The 24,628-nt window shown below is 36.1% G+C and overlaps 1 protein-coding gene across 4 annotated transcripts in view; it reads left to right on the forward strand.

Annotated features, from left to right (window-relative positions):
- The window catches only part of LOC127837575 (3'-5' exoribonuclease 1-like), a 68,181-nt gene that overhangs the window by 41,348 nt on the left and 2,205 nt on the right, over positions 1-24,628 (forward strand). Inside the window, exons 4-6 of one of the 4 annotated variants that reach the window (XM_052364819.1) lie at positions 18,565-18,648; positions 19,444-19,553; positions 23,397-23,551. The exons of 2 other annotated variants lie outside the window; for them this stretch is intronic. In XM_052364819.1, coding sequence (XP_052220779.1) covers positions 18,565-18,648; positions 19,444-19,553; positions 23,397-23,551 — 349 coding nt within the window. The remainder of the gene's footprint in view (positions 1-18,564; positions 18,649-19,443; positions 19,554-23,396; positions 23,552-24,628) is intronic. One more of the 4 variants, XM_052364818.1, reaches the window with a different exon arrangement.

Consider the following 24,628-nt stretch of genomic DNA (forward strand, 5'->3'; position numbering starts at 1 on the left):
TATTCAGGGTAAAAGGGATTTAAAAAGTGGCGAAAACAAGGTAGACAAGGGAATGACATTAACTAAGGACACAAGGAATGGATTGAAATATAGAACGAAATGTAATTTTACTGAAAGTGTTTGCCTCTGCTGCCTATAATTAGTACACATAATTCTGCAGTCAAATCCGTTATTGTTGTCATACATTCAGTATGAACACGAGATAAGAAAGACATTTTCTCAAATTATATAAATTTCTTCAAGTGTATTGATTACCAACGGATAATCAAGACATAAGTTAATGTTACCAAAATGTGCATTCAACAATTGTACATCATTAACAACGAAACGATGATGGCGCATGTTTATGTACCGGTATTGAATTTCCTATTTTAAGACTAATGACAAAACTGCAAAATATGCTGAATAATGGTCAAATTAACCTAGAAAGTTCGTTGCTTTGCCCAGTTATACATAGTGATAATGAATTCATAGCATTCAATTGATAATCATGTTAAGTTTAAACTCTGGTCTCACGACATTTGACAAAGTAATAGCAACTGCGACATCAAATGTATTTAATATGTTTTTGAAAACAACAGTCTAAACAAATTGATGAAATGAAGCTTTACAAACGGCAAAAGCGGATATGCTTCTATTTCCATCGTAAGTAAAATCAGAGATTTGTTAGTGTATTTCTTTCCATGTTGGAAAATAATTTCGTATCTCAAGACATTCTCCTTGCTCAAAGGTAAATCTCATAATTCCTGGTCAAAATACCTATATAAGGAATTATTAATAAGCATATTGTCAACAGCATTTCTGTATAAAGGCAATTGTCAAGCATCTTTGCAGAACCAGAACAGAAGGTAAACAGTAAAGATCACAGTAAAAAACAAAAAGAAACCATCAACCTTACTTTGGACTTAAATTTGCCCATCATGAATATTATTTCAAATAACTGTAGAAGAAGTGCAAATACTAAGAGCCAAAATGTCGCAGCTAAGAGGAAAAGAGCAAGTCAATATCAACGGTCAAAACATATCGCTTGGCATAACATGGATTGTCAAATAAACTGGAAAATAGTTAAATCGATATCATAACCGTGAACATTTTGACTGAAGTCTATGTTTTTGCTTAAGTTACTCATTATAACGTCGAATATTAAAATATTATGTTGCTTTTTTATTTTTGAGTCTCATTCATGTAAATTTTCAAATTCGTTTCGAAAATTGATCATTTAGATGGTTCTGGATTGTTTAATGTGAAATTGCATCATTTTAATCTGATGTTCGTTAATGTTTTATAGTATACATTTGTTTTTTGTTTTTTCATTTTTAGGCTTGGGATATTTTTTTTATGATTTTTGGGCGCGAGATTATATCTATTGACCAACTATTTAAAATTGTAAAATTGGTTAGAAAAAAGCTCCAAAAAGTTCTAAAGTCTCCGGAAGTCGTTCCACTACTGTAGAAAGTTTTGTGGGTACCACCTACCCCTCAGTCACCGGCAGTCGTTTCACTTCTGTAGAAAGTCATGTCGGTACCACCCACCATTTATTCCCGGGCAGTATATTCACTCCTGAAGACAGTCCAGTGGGTACAACCGTACAATAAGTTCACGGAAGTCGTTACTGTCTTGGAGACTGTCGTGTGGGTACCAATCCCCGGGTGTCGTTCATCTCCTGAATACAGTCATGTCGGTACCACCTACCCCTCAGTCAATGGCAGTCGTTCCAATCCTGTAGACAGTCCTATGGGCACCACCTACCACTTAGTCACCGTCAGTCGTTCATCTCCATTAGACAGCCCATTGGGTACCTCATACCCCTCGGTCACCGGCAGTCGTTCCAATCCTAAGACAGTCCTGTGGGTACCACAATCCCCTAAGTCACCGGTTGCCGTTCCACTCATGTAGACAATCCAGTGGGTACCACATACCCTTCAGTCACCGGGAGTCGTTCCAATCCTGTATCCAGTACTGTTGATACCACGTACCTCTCAGTCACCGGCCGCCGTTCCACTCCTGTAGACAGTCCTGTGGGTACCTTCTACCCCTATGTCACCGGCAGTCGTCAAATTCTGTATAGAGTCCTGTGGTTACCAAGTACCCCTCAGTCACAGGCAGCCGTTCCACTCCTGTAGACAGTCTTGTTGGTAACACATACGACTCTGTCACTGGCAGCCGTTCCACTCCTACAGACTGTCTTGTGGATACCACGTACCCCTCAGTCACTGGCAGCTGTTCCACTCCTGTAACCAGTCCTGTGGGTACAACGTACCTCATAGTCACTGGCAGCCGTTCCACTCATGTAGACAGTCCTGTTGGTACCACGTGCCCCTCATTTAACCGGTAGCCGTTCCACTCCTCTGGACATTTCTGTGGGAACTACCTAACTCAAAGTCAGTGGCAGTTGTCAATGGCTGTAGACACGTACCCCTCAGTCACCGGCAGCCGTTCCACTCCTGAAGACAGTGCTGTGGGTTATCGTACCCTTCAGTCACTGGCAGCTGTTCCACTCCTGTTGACAGTCCATAAGGTAACACGTACCCCTCAGTCACTGGCAGCCGTTCCACTCATGTACACATTCTTGTGGGTACCAACTACCCCTCAGTCATTGGCAGTCGTTCCACTCCTCTAGACAGTCCTGGGGGTACCAACTACCTCTCAGTGACCGGTAGTTGTTCCACTAATGTAGACAGTCCTTTGTGTACCACGTACCCCGCAGTCATGAGCAGCCGTTCCACTACTGTAGACAGTCCTGTTGGTACCACTTTCCCTCTATCACCGGCCGATTAAAGACACTGATAAGTCATTACCAGATGATCCATATCGCGCGAAAACGGGTACTATGAAATATGACATTGCGCCCGTAGTATATATGTTCGGGCTTGTCTGAAGCTACCTTGTCCGCTTATGAGACAGTGCAGGCTGGTTTGAAGCAACCTTGTCAATTTATGAGCCAGTGCAGGCTGGTCTGAAGCTACCTTGTCTACTTATGAGACAGTGCAGGCTGGTCTGAAGCTACCTTGTCCACTTATAAGACGGTGCAGGCTGGTCTGAGGCTACCTTGTCCGCTTATGAGACAATGCAGGTGGGTTTGAAGCTCACTCGTCCACTAATGAGACAGTGCAGGCTGGTATAAAGCTACCTTGTCCACTTATGAGACAGTGCAGGCTGGTCTGTAGCTACCCTGTCCACTTATGAGAAGGAGCAGGCTGGTCTTAAGCTACCTTGTCAACTTATGCGACAGTGCAGGCTGGTCTGAAGCTAACTTATCAATTTATGAGACAGAGCAGGCTGGTCTGAAGCTACCTTGTCCATCTATGATACAGTGCAGGCTGGTCTAAAACTACCTTGTCCACTTATGAGACAGTGCAGGCTGGTCTGAAGCTACTTTGTCAACTTATGAGGCAGAGCAGGCTGGTGTAAGCTACAATGTCCATTTATTAGACAGTGCAGGCTGGTCTAAAACTATCTTGTCCACTTATGAGACAGTGCGGGCTAGTCTGAATTACCTTGTCCGCTTATGCGACAGTGCATGCTGGTGTGAAGCTTCCTTGTCCACTTATGAGACAGTGCTGGCTGGTCTGAAGCTAGAAGCCCACTTTTGAGACAGTGCAGGCTGTTCTGAAGCTACCTTGTCCGCCTTTGAGACAATGCAGGCTGGTCTGAAGCTACCTTGTCCGCCTATGAAACAGTGCAGGCTGGTCTGAAGCTACCTTATCCACCTATGAGACAATGAAGGCATGTCTGAATCTACCTTGTCCACTTATGAGAAATTGCAGGCTGGTCTGAAGCTACATTGACCGCTTATGAGACAGTGCAGGCTGGCCTGAAGTTACCTTGTCCGCTTATGAGACAATAAAGGCTTGTCTAAAGCTAGCGTGTCCACTTATGAGACATTGTAGGCTGGTTTGAACCTACCTTGTCAATTTATGAGACATTGCAGGCTGGTCTGGAGCTACCTTGTTCGCTTATGAGACAGGGCAGGCTGGTCTGAAGCAACCGTGTCCGCTTATGAGACAGTGCAGGCTGGTGTGAAGTCACTTTGTCCGCTTATGAGACCATGCAGGCTGGTCTAAATGTACGCTAGCTGCATATTAAAAAAGACTCAATCCCGCATTACACGGCTAATTTTTACACCTACAATATAGTTGTACCATTATACAAAATGTATGTATTTAATAATATTTTCGATATCTCTTCACAAAACAATAATAATCATGTTCATGCTTATGCGATTTATTCTTATGTGATTACGGTATTGCGACAAATACATGTAGTTGATTTCTCTACCCCCCCCCCCCCTTTGTAATCACTCTACCCATTTATTTTGTATAAATGATTCAGAAGCTCAATGTTGTTAAAAATGTTTTTTTACTGCATGGCAACATGATGCTGTTTAATAAGCAATTGCCACTGGGGATTATTTTTCTTTTCTATGTTTATTGCACACCTTCAAATGATATAGACAACTTGTGTACTTGAATTAAGCAATTGTCCATGAAATTTAATTAGAATTACATCTTTAGTTTATGAAAAAAGATGCTATGGACTTACATAAGCTTTGAAAATATTTTCCAACAGTAAATTACCATTTAAAGTCATAACTTAATTGTGGTTTATTTAAATTTTGCAATTATGCTCATGTTTAATGTTCACGAAATTATTCTGTTTTTCATAATGGACCTGAATTTTATCAGTGAAACTTTCAGATTCTGCAGATTATTTTGGTTTGTTTGAACAAATCATTTATCATTAAAGTCATAAATATTCTGTAAAATCTTGTATAGGGGAGTTGTTTGTTGACTTATTTCCCACCACTTTTAAATTGATATTATTTAATAACAGGTAGGGGTGTTGTTATTTTTAACAAAAGCTGAATATTTTTTCTCCAAAATACTCAAGGGAGATTTTAAGACAAAAATAACAGTGCACATTGCTTCTGTTAGCTTTCACCCTGCATGCATTCTTGATTGTTAGGTCCTTGTGTGAAATTAATTAAATATGGGTATTTAAGTATTCACTGGTAGGTAATAATTACAATAATTAAGGCAAGAATTACCTGGGATATAGTACTTAAAAGAAAATTATGCCAGGCTGGCTGGGCTTTTAACCCTCTCTTCATAGCAGTCTAATATGCTTTTTGATAACAAGATATGTCGCTATTCATTATAAATTCATTGACCGTGTTATATATCAGTATTTATCAGTGGCACTTGTGGAAACGATATTTGCTTGGGGAACCTAAGTACATGTCAATCTCATATTACACCATTGTAAAATATATACTATGCAACATTACCCATGCACAACCATGAGAAAATTTTAAGTATTCAACTACTTTTTTATGAACCATGGTCAATACAGTCCAACTATGTAGGTTTTGGAAAGAATTGATGCATTTATGCTACAATAAATAACATCTAAAATTGCAAGTTCAAAATATGAGAGATATAGATAATACAACCATTCCAATTTGCAGTATTAAAATAAAAAGTGAATGTTTTGAATAGTATAATGTTTATTTTGGTTTGTATTTCGCAATTGCATAAATTCTGTAGTTAAAGTCGTAAGCACATCAGATCAAGTCATAAGAGTATCAAAGGCGCCTTTTGTGTGGTTGGCTGTTTTCTCTTCAGAGAGAAGTAGACCTTTCCCACGCAGAAGCATAGTAAAAATGGCTATGGTTAACAGCATACAACCAGAACAGCCTGTAAGCAACTCAAAGTATGTTCAGGTTTTATGCTGAATTTAGTTAGAAAAGTATTTAATTTAATTTAACTTTCTAAGAAACAACAAATGCGTCATAATACTTTAAATACATTAAGTCGTCAAAGTGTTGACTTTGTGTATATGCTGCCTTGGTTTATACCCTTTTTTGTTATAAGCTCACCTGAGCACAATGTGCTTATGGTGAGCTTTTGTGATCGCATTTTGTCCGTCGTGCGTCGTCCGTCGTGCAGCGTCAACATTTGCCTCGTTAACACTCTAGAGGCCACATTTATTGTCAAATCTTCATTAAATTTGGTCAGAAGATTGGTCTTTATAATATCTTGGATGAGTTTGAAAGTGGTAACGTTTGCTTGAAAAACATGGCTGCAAGGGGACGGGGCATTTTTCCTTATATGGCTATAGTAAAACCTTATTAACACTCTAAAGGCCACATTTATTGTCCGATCATTATGACATGTGGTCAGGAGATGTGTCTCCATAATATCTTGGACAAGTTTGAAAATGGTCACGGTCGTTCGAAAAACATGGCTGCCAGGAGGCGGGGCATTTGTCCTAATATGGCTATAGTAAAACCATGTTAACACTCTAGATGCCACATTTATTTCTGATTATCATGGAACTAGGTCAGAAGATTTGTATCAATGATATCTCGAAGGAATTCGAAAATGTGGTCGGTTGGTTAAAAAACCTGGCCGCAAGGGGGCGGGGCATTTTTCCTTATATGTTTATATAGGCTTTATTAAAACCTTGTTTACACTCTAGAGGCCACATTTATTTTCCGTCTATCATGAAACTTAAAAGATTTTTCCCAGTGATATCATGGACGAGTTTAAAAATGGTTCCGGTTTGTTGAAAAACATGGATGCCAGGGGGCGGGACATTTTTGCTTATATGGCTTTTGCAAAACATGGTTTTCACCATAGAGCCCAAATTTATTGTCTGATTATTATGAAACTTGGTCATAACATTTATCCCAATGATCTCTTGTACGAGTTCGAAAATGGTTTCAGTTGTTTAAAAAACATGGCCACCATTTTTCCTTTTATGGCTTTAGTAAAATATTGTTAACACTCTAAAAGTAACATTTATTGCCCAATCTTCATGAAACGTGGTCCGAAGATTTTCCCAATGATATATCTATAAGATAAACGATACAATTTCAAATAAAAACATTGTTGCCGTTTTTCCTCTGAAGAAGATTATGAAGATGATGATTATGAAATATTGTTGGTGTCTCCAATTTAAATGTAGTAATACTTATTTCGCAGACAATTATTCTTAGATCAGCAACTTAATACCGTGTTGTGCTATTTCTTTGATTCCTTGCACCATAGATAAGAGAAGATGATTTTTTTGTGTGAGTATCAAAAATATGCGTTTAAAAACGGATTTATTGATTTTTTAATTGGAAATATAATTCCAAGGCGAGTCTGAAATTTTTTTATGATTGTTTAAAACGAAGATCTACTAATATACATAGATCTTTGTTTAAAAACAAGGTTCTCAAGGGAGTTGGCAGTTTTCTTGTATGTCTACAGTTGTTTATAGTGAAACATTTTGGAAACTGTCAGTCACATTTTTAGTTCAATCTGAATGACACTTGCTGAGTACAACTGTTGTTATTATATATTGATTTAGTTTACTCGATTAGTGTTAATAATATCATCTTTAAATATGGTGAAAATCTGTATGAGCATAACATGTTTTGGTCATCGTTAACTTTTGTGATAACCTTTTGTCCATTGTCTGAGTTCAATTATGCGTCATGAATATTTTCCTTGTTAACACTGAAGAGGCCACATTTATTGTCGGATCTTCATTAAACTTTCTCAGAAGAATTGTCCAAATGATACCTTGGAGTAGTTCATAAATTGTTTCAGATGGTTGAAAAACATAACCAACAGGGGGCGGTGCATTTTTCCTTATATCTATAGCAAAAACGTCTTAACACTTAAAGTGACATTGAGTGTCCAATCTTCATGAAACTTTGTCAGAATTTATGTAAATGACATCTTGGATTAGTTAAAAAAATGGTTCCGGTCTGTTGAAAAACATGGCACATGGGACCATTTCATTCTTTGTGAAACTTGGTAAGAACATTTGTTCTAATTATATCTTGGGCTGCAAAGAACATGTCAGATCCTTTGTATATCAGGTGAGCGACTTTGTGCCATTTAGGGCCTATTGTAATAAGATCAAATACAGTTGTTGATAAGCTGGTAAGCCATTGATTTATTGTTAAATCTCAGAATAATAACATCAATAAACACAGCCTAAATTTGACCATATTTAGTATTAAATGAAATGTTTTATGTTTCAATAGTGAATGTTATACTTCTTTGTTCACATTTTACATATGAATAGCATCAAGCAAAGATGGGATCGTGACTTTATTGCTGATACAATTACTCCTGGTAAGACTGCGAATATGCGGCCTGGTTTTGAGTTACTCTTGCCCTATATCGCGTAAGAGCCATTCACGCATGTCACGGCTTATGCTTTTTATGAAAATAGTAGTGACGGCAAAATTATTCGAATATTCGAATATTCGATTGAATGTCCAGTATTCGAATAACAGAATTGATATTCGCATATTCGCATTTTTATTTCAAACGTAAGTGCCCGTATATTAAATGACCTACGAGCCGCTTACTAATTGGCACCCGAAATCATTTGGGATAAACGTGTTTGATGTGACGTTCTTGTGGCAAACTGCGGCCCGTATCAGCGTTGGTGTACGGAAGAAACACCCTCCGGAAGAAACACCCTTCCCTATAAACAGCATAGCGGAAGAAACCCCCTTTCACATTTTGCATACGCGGAAGAAACACCCTCGATAGTTTTGCATAATGCGGAATAAACCCCCTTTTATATCGGAACAAACCCCCTTTCCATATTGTACTAACAGTTAAAATCACAGGTAATAAGCGTCTACGCTTGTATTTGTGGTTCGTTTATTCGATAGCGTTGGTTTTAATTAGTGTTTGTTTTTTAGAAAAGGTGTCACACTCAACTCCAGATATTTTATTCATTTGTTAATATAAAAGGCTATAAAAAAAGGTTTAGCAACCATTCAGAATTTCCTGACCAATTACGTGCCACTTCGCCATGTCCTAAATCCTAACACGATTTCGCCCGGTTTATAATTCAGAAACACAATTTTTCTGACTGGATATTCAAAATTATGAAATGAGCACAACTGCTTATTTTCAATCACAAAAACCATAACAAACTATGATATGAAACAATGCGTGACGTAACTGTTGTAAAACTCCATCAGTCAGCTATAAAATAGAAGTTTATGGGAATCTTACACACATCCTTTAAGCTTAATGGTGTACAACAATTTCGTAAACGTGATTTTCTGCGATACGATCTCAAAACGTTCCCAAGCAGAACTCAATACATGTGAATATGGAAAACATATTAACGCTGATCAACACTTCATATCTTGAGGCGAAATACAGCATACTGTAAAATGAACTGAATGGTTGAATGGTTTCGTTTAATGAATACATGCAGTCAACACACGCAAACACTTCTTTATGACCCAGAGGACTGACTGGCTGGCTGGCTGGCTGGCTAACTGACTGACTGGCTGACTGACTGACTGACTGACTGTCTGACTGACTGTATGACTGACTGACTGACTGTCTGACTGACTGACTGACTGACTGACTGACTGACTGACTGACTGACTGACTGACTGACTGACTGACTGACTGACTGACTGACTGACTGACTGACTATAATAATAATAATAATAATAAATAATAGTTTTTTATTTGGTCTTGTTAAAATTATATCTCAAAATGAACATTTATTAACAAACAAATACTGTTTTTTCAATTAGGTGCCAATTAAGGGCTTTAATTGACTGGCGAATAATAATTTAGTTTCTGTGATCACAGTTTTAAAAGACATTAAAATGTTTCTTGTTATAAACGTACATGATATCGTTATTTTATTATCAATTTCGTAAACGTGATTTTCTGCGATACGATCTCAAAACGTCCCCAAGCAGAACTCAATACATGTGAATATGGAAAACATATTAACGCTGATCATCACTTCATATCTAGAGGCGAAATACAACATACTGTAAAATGAACTGAATGGTTGAATGGTTTCGTTTAATGAATACATGCAGTCAACACACTCAAACACTTCTTTATGACCCAGAGGACTGACTGGCTGGCTGGCTGGCTGGCTGGCTGGCTGGCTGGCTGGCTGACTGACTGACTGGCTGACTGACTGACTGGCTGTCTGACTGTCTTACTGACTGACAGACTGACTGACTGACTGACTGTCTGACTGTCTGACTGTCTGACTGTCTGACTGTCTGACTGTCTGACTTACTGACTGACTGACTGACTGACAGACTGACTGACTGACTGACTGACTGACTGACTATAATAATAATAATAATAAATAACATTTTCTTATTTGGTTTAGTTAAAATTATATCGCAAAATGAACATTTATTAACAAACAAATACTTTTTTTTCAATTAGGTGACAATTAAGGGCTTTAATTGACTGGCGAATAATAATTTAGTTTCTGTGATCACAGTTTTAAAAGACATTAAAATGTTTCTTATTATAAACGTACATGATATCGTTATTTTAAAATTTCAAATAAAAATAAAATTCTATGACATTATGTTTTTCCTTATATTTGTTCTTGAATAGTTGGTGTACTGCGCATGCCATATTAATATGTTTCTTTATATACACGTACATGCTATCATTACTTTAAAATTTAAAAATAAAATAACATTCTATGACATGATGTTTTTCCTTCTATTTGTGCCCGATTACAGTATCGGTCATAGTATTAGCCGACAGCGATACACTTATTCGATAGCAACCAGAGCGCCAGATAAGATGCGTATTTGCGTAAAATACGCATGACAAAAAAGAAAATACGCATGACTTAAAATTTTTTTGAGTAAAAAAACTCCTGACTAAATTTGGATTACGCATCGTGTGCTATTTCAATGCGTATTAGCCGTTTATACATGCATATAAATTCATGTAAACATGACTGGTTTCCGTCATTGTGTCCACACCGGTAAAAACGTAGTGACATCACCATCTATTTATAGAATGTGGTTCCAAACATAATTTACTCCTCAGTCAGAACGGTAACATTTCATGTTGGCCCACGATAAAGGCCGATTTTGACACAACGGGCTCCCCGCTGCATTGTTGATAATCGATATACGCTTATGGTGAAAACATTTGACAACACATTGGATAAAACCCGAATCGCCCAACTTCAAGCATATAACAGTTCATCTCTTGTGTGGCGCTATGGAAAACCTTTTACCTCCAAGCACTTTTTGAATGGCACTAAAATACACATATAATACAATTAATGGCTGCTTATAAGCCAAGAGCAAAAACATTCAGATAAAACTGTTAAATAAAACAAAAGTGCTTGCTTTCTTGTGTACAAGAATGCTTGATATAGAGAGTTAACATACATGTACAATTTATTATTAGTTCTGATCCTTTGAACAAAAATACTCCTTAAAATAATCGCATTTTGATTTTTACTCATCAATTAAAAATTTCATGAGTGAAATACCCCTCGGCTGAAAAAAATATCTGGAGCTCTGATAGCAACGTTAATAAACAGCCTCGTATTCAGCAAACGGATATAACTTACAAAACAATGGAAGTTAACACAGAACAAGTTTCACTCTTTTCTGATATATTTCGTCTAAATAGGATTTTTTAAAGTTTGTTTTTACAATTAAGCTACATTTTCTTTCTATTTCTCAATTCCACAACACCACAATTAAATTCAATTTTCTGTGTCAATAAATATGTATTATCCCTACCGGATACGAAACTGAGAAATAGAAGTTAAATCAATCCAGCCGTTTTATGCGAATATTCGAATATTCGATTGAATGGATTTGCGAATATTCGAATACCGATATAGGTATTCGATGCCATCACTAATTATTTATATGTTGACATATGTCAATAAGTTTCTTACGTTTCTAAATGAGGACATATGGCAAGGTCACTTTTAGTGTCTTTTTGAACATAAAATTTTTAGCACTGGGGATGACACACAAAAGTACGCAAATATGACAATTAAACTTTAAAACAATAAAACAGTACATGCTTCTTTTTGTTTGAGGGCTTTGTGATTCATTTTAGATTGAATCATGAACTTTGTAGTGAATACTGTAAATCATGTATATGCAACAGCATGAAATGTTGACGTTTAGAAAAAAAGAACTTTGTGTGGACATGCAAATTTGTGGATTTCTTATTTTGGAAAAAATAAGGAATTTGTATTGTGAATTTGACAATATTTTTGTGTTCAATTTGTTGAGAAGTCAATAATAAAACATCAATAAACATTAATTGATATAACTAGAGTTTCTCTTAGGCCTTTTGATAATACTTCTTAATCCAATGTGGTTTAGCAACATCTTTCAATGCCGGTTACATGCCTTAAGTTGCTTCCCGATATCAATTAAATGAAAAACAATAAACTGTTAATGTAGGCTATATCTTGAGAAGCTTTTGTTTGTTTTAATTGAGCAATAATGAATGAGATGAGGGCCATTTGTTAGCCTTTGCTTTATTTACTATTACAGGTTTTCAACTTATTCGGCTATGGTGATTTGTTTTCCTTCTTTAGAAGAGGCTTCTAATAGACCCCTTTACCCCCAAGAACCAGTCCTATTGTCTGGAACAACCAAAATAATATTTCTGCTGGTTCAACTTGACAAGAAACAAAATTCAATGTCTTCTTTCTCACTATCAAACTAGCAACAAAATTGGTTGAATAATCCGGTAATTTGGCTAAAGTTTACCGTTTAAACTTGATGTTGACATGAAATCCAAGCATTTCATTACTTACACAGGCTGGTTGGCTTGTGGCTATGAAATTAAATAGTAAAACATCCTTTTGAATGAGAAACTATAACGCAATATATACTTGTCTGAAAAATCAATTCACTATTAAATATATAATAAATCATATACCAAGGTATTCAACTAAAAAACAAAATGACATGAAAACAGGGCGCATGACTTTGAACAGCCATAACCTCATCAATTGTGCAGCGATTGCCATGAACTTATTCAACGCAGAACTGATTTTTTTCTGCAAATGTACTTATCTTACAATATATTTACAAATGCTGGGTCAAATAAAACAAAAATAACACGATACACAACTCTCATGACCTACCTGTCGTCGATATGACCCGATCCAAGAATAAAATCTTTACGGAGTTAAGGGCAGTGTCACTGCAAAGTTCACGAACCTAGGAACAATAATTAAATAAAACGTATAAAAATCTTCTCAACTTTTTTACCGTTACATTATTCATCAAACATAACTGTCCAGCGCCTTTTGAAACCTTTTTTTACATACTTTTTAACTGGGAGACATTTTTAACACACGAGTGATTTTATTGGTTCAACATGAATGTGTGTCTTCATATAGACTCAATCACATACCAAAAATCATTTACATATCTGAAAGGGCTTCGGCAAACATATTCTGTTTAAGGTCCAAGGCACATAACTTCGCAAAAACACAAAAGACCAGAGCGAAACTAACACGCCATATACAAGTCATTGAGGTAGACTCACATAGTCAAAATTAGCTCTTTATCTAAAAGTGCGTAAAAAACCCTCCGTAAAACGGTTATAATAGAGAACATGTCTAAGTCCAAGGTCCATAACTTTGCCAAAAATCATTGGACCGGAATGAAATTCACACTTCATCTGTAAGTCATGTAGGAAGAGTCACATTCCAAACAAAAGCTTATTATTTGAAAGCGTTGCATACAAAACCTCCGGAAATTAGAAAATTTCGAAGTCCATGCCATTAACTTTCCAAAAAATAAATGGACCGGAACACAGCTCACACTTCATCTGTAAATCATGTAGGTAGACTCACATTCTAAAGATAAGTTACATATCTGAAAGAGTTTCGTAAAACAACTCCGGAAAAGGGAAAATGTCGACTTCCAAAGGCCCTAACTTTGCCAAAAATTAATGGACTGGAACAAAACTCACTCTTATCTGTAAGTCATGTAGGTAGACTCACATACAAAAAATCAATAACATATCTGAAAGCGTTTCCTTAAAAAACACTCAGGAAATAGCATGAGCCAATGCTTTTTTTTAAATCAATAATTGATGTAAAATGCTTGCAGTAATACTATTTTAAGGTTTAAGAAGGCAGTTTATTTTTGTTTTTATGGATTTCTTTGAAAATTATATTTTTTATGATTTTTTGGCAACAAGGGGTTACGAACTTAAAAATAAATAAAATAATGTAATTAATTTTCTAATTAAAAACTGGTTCAATGAGTAGTATGAAAGAATAATTTAAAAAACGAACATATGATGCAAATGAGTGCAGAGATAATATCTAGGGTCTAGTAAAGGATTTTATGTTGGTTAAAATAGGTAACTCTTAAAATTATATTTTTCATGATTTTTTGTTGGCATCACGGACTTCAAACAATTTTTCTAACCCAATACTGGTACTAAGATACTACTGGATGGCATGAGCAATGTCTCCAAAACATTTATACTCATACTGTTTATTCTGTAAATTGTATCTCTCCTATTCACTAAAAGTGCACCTTTTGATCAGAAATTTCACACAGAATAAAGTTTACTTTTTTTCAACACGCATATAGCCTCTTTGACTTTTTATTCAGCCACAAGTTCTTCTCAGCCACTTAAGCGTTACCATGCATTTATTTTACTAAATGAAAACAAATTCTACACTTTGAGACAGTTCTTTACATATTTCACGTCTTTACAACAACCAACGGCTAAACAATTTAGATATAAAGTACTTCCAAACTAGAATGACCATTCCAGGCGGGCAACCTAGCAACCCTGATTATTCATATCTGCCTTTCAATTTGTTATATGTGTCATTTTATCGGAAAACATTTAATGTTTGTTATAACTTTTAAATTATTCAATGAAGTGATATTGTTATTGACTGATTAAACCAGCATACTGATTAAAAGGGAATATTGTCTAAATTATTTACATTTTATTTTAAATGTGTAGACTTTGCCTATATGTTTTTCAAACTATAGAGAAATATTTTTAGAATTGACGACGTTTATAAAATATGTGTTCTATTATTTGTTTAATAGAAGTTTCAATAAATCGTCTACAAGTTTTATCAGATATTGGCCATAATTTCCAATATAATTGAGCGACTGAGCTATGGGAATTAATGAAACTTTCGGATAGAACGATAAACTGAAATATGATTTATTTTTCAATATTTTATGCACTTAAGTTGAGCCTCAATGTGTATTTTATAACCATTTAAAGACAGTGGTCCTCATCAAACTAAACACAATATTACTTGTTTGTCATCTGTGTAATGGTTAACACTAATTTTGTGGAAGCATTTCCGAGGAAAACATTAGACACGAAAACTTGTTAGGTGAAATTTTCCATGTGGTTACGGAAATTACCGATCGTCGGTTTCCGAAAAACAATATGTCGAGGTTTCCGCAAAACACGATGGTTGCGCCTAAAGATGTTGGTGTTACTGACTATTACTGGTTAATTAATTAATGATTTTGATTCTCATTTGATAAGGTGGTGATTTCATGTCTGATAAACGTTTCTTTATTGGATGATTTCGGACTGTTTAATACAATCAGAAAATAGCTTTTAAACGTTAATTAGACCCGTGTAAAGCGAGATAATAAAGTATCACTTTTTGTTCACCGCCTATTTGTGACATCACGAATTGCCTCCCTTGTTGGTTCATGCAACTGGAAAATGTAAAATTTCGACGTCAAATGTTCATAACTTTTCTAAAAATCAAAGGAACTGAACGAAAATCACACTTGATCTCATAGGTATGTAGGTTCAGTCACATACAAACAGCTCAATATCTGAAAATATTGCATAATAAACCCCGAAAAACGTTTATTTTAGCGAAATTTCAAGAGCCCATAACTCCGCCAAGAATCAATTTATCAGACCACAACTCACACTTTGTCTGCTGGTCATGCATGTAGACTCATTTCTAAAAAATAAGCTCAATATCTGAGAGTGTTGCATAAAAACCTCTGGAAAATTCCGAACGGATTGATTGACTGACAGTCCGACTGTTATATGTTACCCTACTGGGGGCATCAAAACGTCAGTCAGTTCACAAATTTTCTCTTAAAAACCAATGAAAAATAGCAGCACTTTTAAGTATTACGGTATATATGAACAATTAATTCTATATTTAATAGCTGATGATTCTTCTTGAGAACATCGGCATGAACATAACTGACCTTTTTGTTATGACCAAGCAATTGTAAACATCAGAAATTTGAACTCAAGTTCGAACTTAGGTCCATTTATAATATATTGAATAGTTGTATATGGAACATGGTAGCATAGTGAAAATAAATTACTTGAATTATTGTTTACTGTCTTTATTCCAGGCATAAATAATAATAATATTTTTAATTATTCAGGGGACTTAAAGACGTATTGAAGAAACGATTAAAGAACTTTAACAAGAAAATAAACATTTAGAAATCTCGAGTCTGTGTTTCAGGTTAAACTGGTTACGATTACTTGGCTGTGATAGACTTTGAGGCAACTTGTGAAAAGAACTATCCCAGCTACAGACATGAGATTATTGAATTCCCTGTCGTACTGGTGGATGTGGACAAAATGGAAATTGTAAGTATTGATTTTCTAAATTGTAACGTATTATTTCGAAAAAAATCTAAGAAAACTTTCGTAAAAAATAAACCTGGAAAACCTGGATGGATCATAAACTGGAAAACTAATTGAGAGTAATATCTATAAAATATAGCTACTTATCGGTATTTTCATTAACATTTGATATGTATGCTACTATGAGTGCCTTAACATTTGTGTTTTGTGCAATATGCCAATTGTCATTCAGTGTTTTTTTGACTCACCTGAGCACAACGTGCTGATGGTGAGCTTTTGTGAAGGCCTTTTTTCCGTTGTGCGTCATCCGTTGTGGGTTGTTAACATTTACCTTCTTAACACTCTAGAAGCCAAATTTGTTGTCCAATCTTCATGAAAGACGGTGAGAACATGTGTACCAATGATATCTTGGACAGGTTCGAAAATGGTTCCGGTTGGTTAAAAACAAGGCTACATGTACTAGGTGGCGTGGCAGTTTCCTTATATGGATATAGTAAAACCTTGTTAACATGCTAGAAATCACATTTAAAGTCAAATTATCATGAGACTTGCTCACAACATTTTTAGCTCGGCGTTTTCGAAGAAATCCCGAGGTATTGTCATAGCCAGCTCGTCATGCGTCGTCCGCGTCGTGCTAAAACCTTAACATTGGCTCTAAAATCAAAGTGCTTCTACCTACAACTTTGAAACTTCATATGTAGATGCACATTGATGAGGTCTACACACCACACCCATTTTGGGGTCACTAGGTCAAAGGTCAAGGTCACTGTGACCTACAAAAAACAAAAAAAAACAAAAAACAACGTACAAGCTTTAATTTATTCAAAACTGCACCCGTACCCAAGCGTAGCACACGTTATGCGGTGCTCTTGTTTTCTAATGATATATTGGCTGAGTTTGAATATGGTTCCAGCGTGTTGAAAAACATGGCCTCCTGGGGGCGAGGCATTTTTCCTAATATTGCTATAGTAAAACCTTGTTAACACTCTAGTTTTTATATTTCATTTTATAGCCCATGCTGTGTGGATTGGTTGAAAAAGCATAACATGGGACAATTGAAACATTATAAATATGATTATAAATAACAGTATTCCAATTTTTTATGAGTGCATGTTTATCTGTATTTTAAAATTTATATTATAATAATAAAGTGCGAACGAATGATTTGGCTGTATAATAAAACTCAATTTACCAATTATTGAGTGTATTGGAAAATATTTGCATCTTTTGATTTTTTAAAATACTTTTTTATTAATTGCAAGTGAATAAATTTTAATCTTAACTTTTTGGCAAAATGGCTAGCTATTTAACTAGCCCTAATTTTGATGACTGTACTTTTTAAAAAGTTTTTGGGTGAACTAGTTTCTCATGAATAGCTTGACAAATTTCATTCCGGAGTAAAAGGTGTATTCACCATAATGAAATGAACCAATGACCGAGTTTGCAAACATTTCGATATATCAGTCACATTAGTCTATGTGAGTGGGTGTGTTTGTGCTTAGCTGAGCTTTTCCAGTCTGAAGCTTTGTTATTCATCACTCAATTTAATAAACAACAACCCACAAATGATTAGATGAACGTTGCCTTTTACTATTGTCCCCTCAACTCGAAGGTCATGGTCACACTGAGAAGTTGAAGGTACAAATGATCATTTTCAGCATGTCTGCACTTTAACTTTGTTGATCATCACACAATTGTAAAACAGCTTAGTTTAAATAACCAATATGAAGATATGGCATGTGTCACACTCATCTCTGTACATCAAAGGTTAAGGTCACATTTGCGATCGGAGGTCAAAATAGGCTTTACTACAGCTTGTTTGAACTGTACCTTTGTCATTCAACATGACCTTAATCATCCATCAAACTTTAAAGGCCAAAGATCAAACATGTACATGGTTAGCTTGTAAAATAATTACACAAATTATTGACAATCTGTTCGAAATACATGTATTACATACAGAGATATTGTAAAGATGGCAATTGTTACGTAATGAAATATCACATGTTTCAAATTCATACATAAACCTAATAATTGTCCTATAGCAGTCAATAATGTAATAAAAATGACTCAATGGTCATTGCAATTCACACACAAAACTGTAAAATTTGTATTGTCGTACTTAAATTTCTTGTTCCAGGTTGCCAAATTCCAGGAATATGTGCGGCCATTGCTCAACCCTAAACTATCCAGCTTCTGTACCAGTTTGACAGGGATCACTCAGGTATGGCACTATCAGTGTTATTTTGTGTAAAAACTTGACTGGAATATTTAGGTGTATGTCATATAAAATAAAAGACTTTAAACATAAACTTTTGTCAAAACATGTACATTTGTTGGTAAGCAGACCATGGAAAAATCTGTTAAAAAATTATTTGTCACTGTTGATAAATATTTGCTCGCAGTATCATCTGTGCCAACTTGAAGATGGGTTTAATGCCATTTTACAATCAGTGGAGTCAACCTTGACCTTTACAGATATATATGTGAGATGCCACATGACGGAATTGGTCTTATGGCATTTAGAAATCTGTGGAGTTGACCCTTGACCTCTACAGATATCATTATTAGCTGCATCATTCGGGAATGGGTCTTATGCCATTTAGCAAGCTGTGGAGTTGACCCTTGACCTCTACAGATTGCCTTCTGAGCTGCATTGTGCGGAAACAGGTCTTATTCCATATTCCACCAGCGTAGCTCCTGAAAAGCCAGGGTATTTGCACAGTCTATCCTCTCTGCAGTAAAGTCATGTCAGGATTCGTTGATTAATAATTTCAAATGGTAGCTCCTCACTCAGTGGATGCAAGGCTGGTCTGATGCCAGGCTGGTCCCAAATGGCATAAGAACCATTTTGGCATGAAGGAGCTCATATAACGTTCTTTCTAGTCACAGGGTGTTCATCACTGATGTTGCATTCTCTAGTTCTATGCTGTTTTTATGTTTCAGAAAAAGATTTACAAGTGATACAGCATATATTGTTAAAAAGACAATTTGTTCAGAGTGTTTGTTGTTTTTTTAGGAAAAAGTGGACCAGGCAGATCCCTTTGTGGATGTCCTTGCCAAGGTGGAGGCATGGTTCTCACAGCATGGCCTCGGTCTAGAGAAGACGTTTGCTGTGCTCACAGATGGGTAATGTTACTGAAGCTACAATGCTTATACCCCCTTGCAAAGAAAGTAGAATGGGGTATTCTTTATGATTTGCCATGCACTTTTGTCCGTCTGTCTGACAGGCCATGTGATAACTCAATGCAATGTAGTACACCAACACTTTCAAATGCAAAACATTAAATCATGCATTCCATTCATTAATGATTATGAAGTTGAGTATTTTCAGGACAAAATTATGCTGTGTTGAAATCGTTTAAGTCATTCTTTATTTTGAACTTCTACTTTCTACAACTTGATTTGTACACCTTTATGACATATGATCTTATGAGTTTTTGAAAGTACTCTGGCACGTTCTTGTTGAACATGTATTGGGATAACAAATTAAATAAGCAATTATTAAAAAAATATCAAATGCCTTTTTTTAAATAGCAGTGGGCAATAGAAAATGCTGCATTTAAAGAGAAGGAGTACTTTTGAATGTTTAAATAAAATTCTGTTGTGATTAAAAATGTATAAGGATTCAAATGTATGGATGCCAGTATGTTTGAAGGTCATATCATCATTCATTCCACAATCATCAGCATTGTGTGCATGACCCTTGACCTAAATCAAAGGTAAATACCACACACAAATGTCAGATATTACCATATTATTCTTACTTCCACATAAAAACAAGCTGTAAATCACAGTTTCTTTTAACAAAGGTCATCACATCAAGACAATGTTTTTTGCATGCAAAAACCAGCCTGTGTGATTTTCAATCAAAAGCACAGATGTTCATATTTCAACCTTTTCTATGCTTAGAGAAAATTGAGTTTAATTTTATTGAAATGTTCAGACAAGGTGTTATTAGTAAGTAAGTGAATATCAGATGATTTGTTGAGCATGACAATTTTTAGCTCGGCTGTTTTCGGAGGTATTGTCATAGCCAGCTCGTCGTCCGCCGTAGGCGTCGTGCTAAAACCTTAACATTGGCTCTAAAATCAAAGTGCTTCCACCTACAACTTTGAAACTTCATATGTAGATGCACCTTGATGAGTTCTACACGCCACACCCATTTTTGGGTCACTTGGTCAATGGTCAAGGTCACTGTCACCTCTAATATAAAACTTGAACATAGGCTCTAAAATCAAAGTGCTTCCACCTACAACTTTGAAACTTCATATGTAGATGCACCTTGATCAGTTCTACAAGCCACACCCATTTTTGGGTCACTAGGTCAAAGGTCAAGGTCACTGTGACCTCTAATATAAAACTTTAACATAAACCTTTTCATTCGCTCTAAAATCAAAGTGCTTTCACCTACAACTTTGAAACTTCATATGTAGATGCACCTTGATGAGTTCTACACGCCACACCCATTTTTGGGTCACTAGGTCAAAGGTCAAGGTCACTGTCACCTCTAATATAAAACTTTAACATAGGCTCTAAAATCAAAGTGCTTTCACCTACAACTTTGAAACTTCATATGTAGATGCACCTTGATGAGTTCTACACGCCACACCCATTTTTGGGTCACTAGGTCAAAGGTCAAGGTCACTGTGACCTCTAATATAAAACTTTAACATAAACCTTTACATTCGCTCTAAAATCAAAGTGCTTTCACCTACAACTTTTAAACTCATATGTACATGCACCTTGATGAGTTCTACACGCCACACCCATTTTTGGGTCACTAGGTCAAAGGTCAAGGTCGATGTGACCTTTTATATAAAACTTTAACATAGCCTCTACAATAAAAGTGCTTCCACCTACAACTTTTAAACTTCATATGTACATTCACCTTTCTCATTTCTACATGCCCTTTTTTAGCTTGGCTGTTTTCTGAGAAAACCCGAGGTATTGTCATAGCCAGCTTGTTGTCCGCGGTCCGCCGTCCGCAGTAGGCGTCATTCTAAAAACTTAACATTGGTTCTAAAGTCAAAGTGCTTCCAACTACAACTTTGAAACTTTATAAGTAGATGCACCTTGATGAGTTCTACACGCCACATCCAATTTTGGGTCACTAGGTCAAAGGTTAAGGTTACCGTGACCTCTAAAAAAAACACCACAATTCTGACAAGCTTTCACAGCCGAGCGTTGACACCCGTTTTGCGATGCTCTTGTTATGTACCCCACCACTATAGTGGGCGACATATTGTTTTTTCCCGGTCTGTTGGTTTGTTTGTGTGTTTGTTTGTTTGTTTGCGCCAACTTTAACATTTGCAATAACTTTTGCAATATTTAATATAGCAACTTGATATTTGGCATGCATGTGTATCTCATGGAGCTGCACATTTTGAGTGGTGAAAGGTCAAGTCATCCTTCAAGGTCAAAGGTCAAATATATAGCTTCAAAGCCGCGCAAAAGGGGACATAGTGTTTCTGACAAACACATATCTTGTTATTTCATGTGATAATGTTTACATTCATGTTTACAGACCCTGGGTAATTTTTGGTTCGTGTTCTAATTCTGTTATCCATGTTTACTTAACCTGGTTAAATTAAATGTTTTGGTTCATGTTCTAATGCTGATATCTATGTTTACAGACCTTGTCTAATGTTCGAAGAAAAGGGGGTATATAGTTTTCGCATTGTCCGTCTGTCAGTCTGTCTGTCTGTCAGTCTGTCTGTCAGTCTGTCACAATTTTCGTGTCGGCTCTCTAATTATCCCCCACCCACCCATAGGTGGAGGGATATTGGAGGGCGTTGTCCGTCCGTCCTTCCGTCCGTCCGCCTGTCTTTCCGTCCGTCCGGAGCCATATCTTGGAAGTGCTTTGGCGGATTTCATTGAAACTTGGTATGAGTATATATATGGATAAGAGGATAATGCACGCCAAATGGCATTGTACACCATCTGTTAATAACCAAGTTATGGCCCTTTGTATCTTGAAAAAATGCTTTTTTGAGTGTCAAATATAACACTTTTGTGTCCAGAAGCATATTGGCTAGGGATATCAATTCAACAAATTTGCTTGTTCAAATTGATTTTATCCGATCTTTACCAAACTTGGTCAGAAGTTGTATCTAGACAATATCTAGGTCAAGTTCAAAATATGGGTCATGCCGGGTCAAAAACTAGGTCACAGGGTCACTTAGTGCATTTCAAGGATTTAGCACGGTGTCCGCTCTCAAATTGAAGAAGTTTTCATGTGATCTATTCCAAACTTGGTCAGAAGCTGTATCAAGACAATATCTAGGTCAAGTTCGAATATGGGTCATGCGGGGTCAAAAACTAGGTCACGAGGTCACTTACTTCATTTCAAGGATTTAGCATGGTGTCCGCTCTCTAATTGGAGTATTTTTCATCTGATCTTTACCAAACGTGGTCAGAAGTTATATGAAGACAATATCTAAGTCAAGTTTGAATATAGGTCATGCCGGGTCAAAAACTAGGTCACGGGGTTATTAGTGCATTTCAAGGATTTAGCATGGTGTCCGCTCTCTAGTTTATGTGGCTTTCTGATTTATTTTGATATTCTAAGACATTTTTATGCCCCTGAAGGTGGGCATATAGGGATCAGACTGTCTGTTCGTCTGTCCGTCACACTTTGCGTTTACGTTTCGAAAAATGCTCATAACTTCTATGTCGCTTCAGATAGCAATTTCATATTTGGAATGGATGTGTATATGGAAGGCCTTTCCATACGCACACAAATTTTGACTCCTGTGACCTTGACCTTGAACTTAGTGTCCGCGTTTAGGTTTCGAAATCTGCGTTTAGGTTTCGAAAAAAGCTCATAACTTCTACAAAGCGTTTCTAGGGGACATAAATCATCCTATGGTGACAGCTCTTGTTTGTTAATGTTCTTATGTTGCTATCCATGTTTACCTCCCCTGGTTAATGTTAAGTTTCAAGTCCTAATTTTGTGATTAATGTTTGCAGGCCATGGGACATGTTCAGGTTCATGTTCTACCAGTGTCAGGAAAGCCATATAGAGATGCCTGCATGGTCTAAGGTCTGGATAAACATTCGCAAGGCCTACTGTAATTTCTACAACTGCGGTCGCGGAGGAATAGAGATCATGCTCCATAATCTGGGTATGGATACATTGTTCCACTATTTAGCCTAGAGAGTACCACAAAAATACTATTGTATTGTAGATAATATTGTAATAATGTTTGTGGAATTATTTATTAAAATGTATGGGTTTGTTTTCATGTAAGAGGGGGATGTGGGCTGGGGAATATTAAAAAATTCTTGTTAGCAATTTCTGGCATATAGCAGTTGAACTGTCCGTCTGTCTGTCTGCCTGCCTGCCTGTCTGTCCGAAAACTTTAACATTGGCCATAACTTTTGCAATATTGAAGATGGCAACTTGATATTTGGCATGCATGTGTATCTCACGAAGCTGCACATTTTGAGTGGTGAAAGGTCAAGGTCAAGTTCATCCTTCAAGGTCAAAAGTCAAAAAATACAATCCAAAGGAAGTAATAAGCTTTAAAAGGGAGATAATTTCCAAACCTGCCAAATGATATATTTAAATTTTATTTCTAAGCAGTGCAATTGGGGGCATTGTGTTTCTGAAAAACTTTTCATATTGTGATAAAATATTATTAAACATGACATTTTTTGTTAGGGACTAAAACAAATTGTCAATCTATGAATCTTTTCTATTTAATATCATGTTAACTGTGAAATAATCAATATGTTGTACTAACTATGCAACATTTTAAAAGAAATATCAATAGTTTTAAATTTGATAGATTAGAATATTTAAATAAACGTTTATCTTAATAATTCTTTATGTTAGTGTGTCCTTATTGATGAAGATATATGTGGATGTTTTTTTTACAAGTTATTTATTACAATCCAATGTGTTAAGTATATGTTGAGTTTAATTTTAGACCTATTAATTAGAAAGTATGCGTCTCCTAGGCTAGAAAATGCAAAAAGGTTCTTATTAATCTTGCAAATATTCAATTGGATGAAAATACAAATATTTTTGTGTATACAATGTTATTCCATCCATTAAATGAGCATAAGATTATGAGTAAATATCATAGTCAAATTAGATTATCGGCCATATCATCACATGATACCCAGCCCTTAATTAAATGGTAATTAGCCGGAATCGGGCAGTTTACTCCCTCTTGCATGTCGTTCAGTTTTCACAA

Source organism: Dreissena polymorpha, chromosome 7 (assembly GCF_020536995.1).
Source record: "Dreissena polymorpha isolate Duluth1 chromosome 7, UMN_Dpol_1.0, whole genome shotgun sequence".
Lineage (NCBI taxonomy): Eukaryota > Metazoa > Mollusca > Bivalvia > Myida > Dreissenidae > Dreissena > Dreissena polymorpha.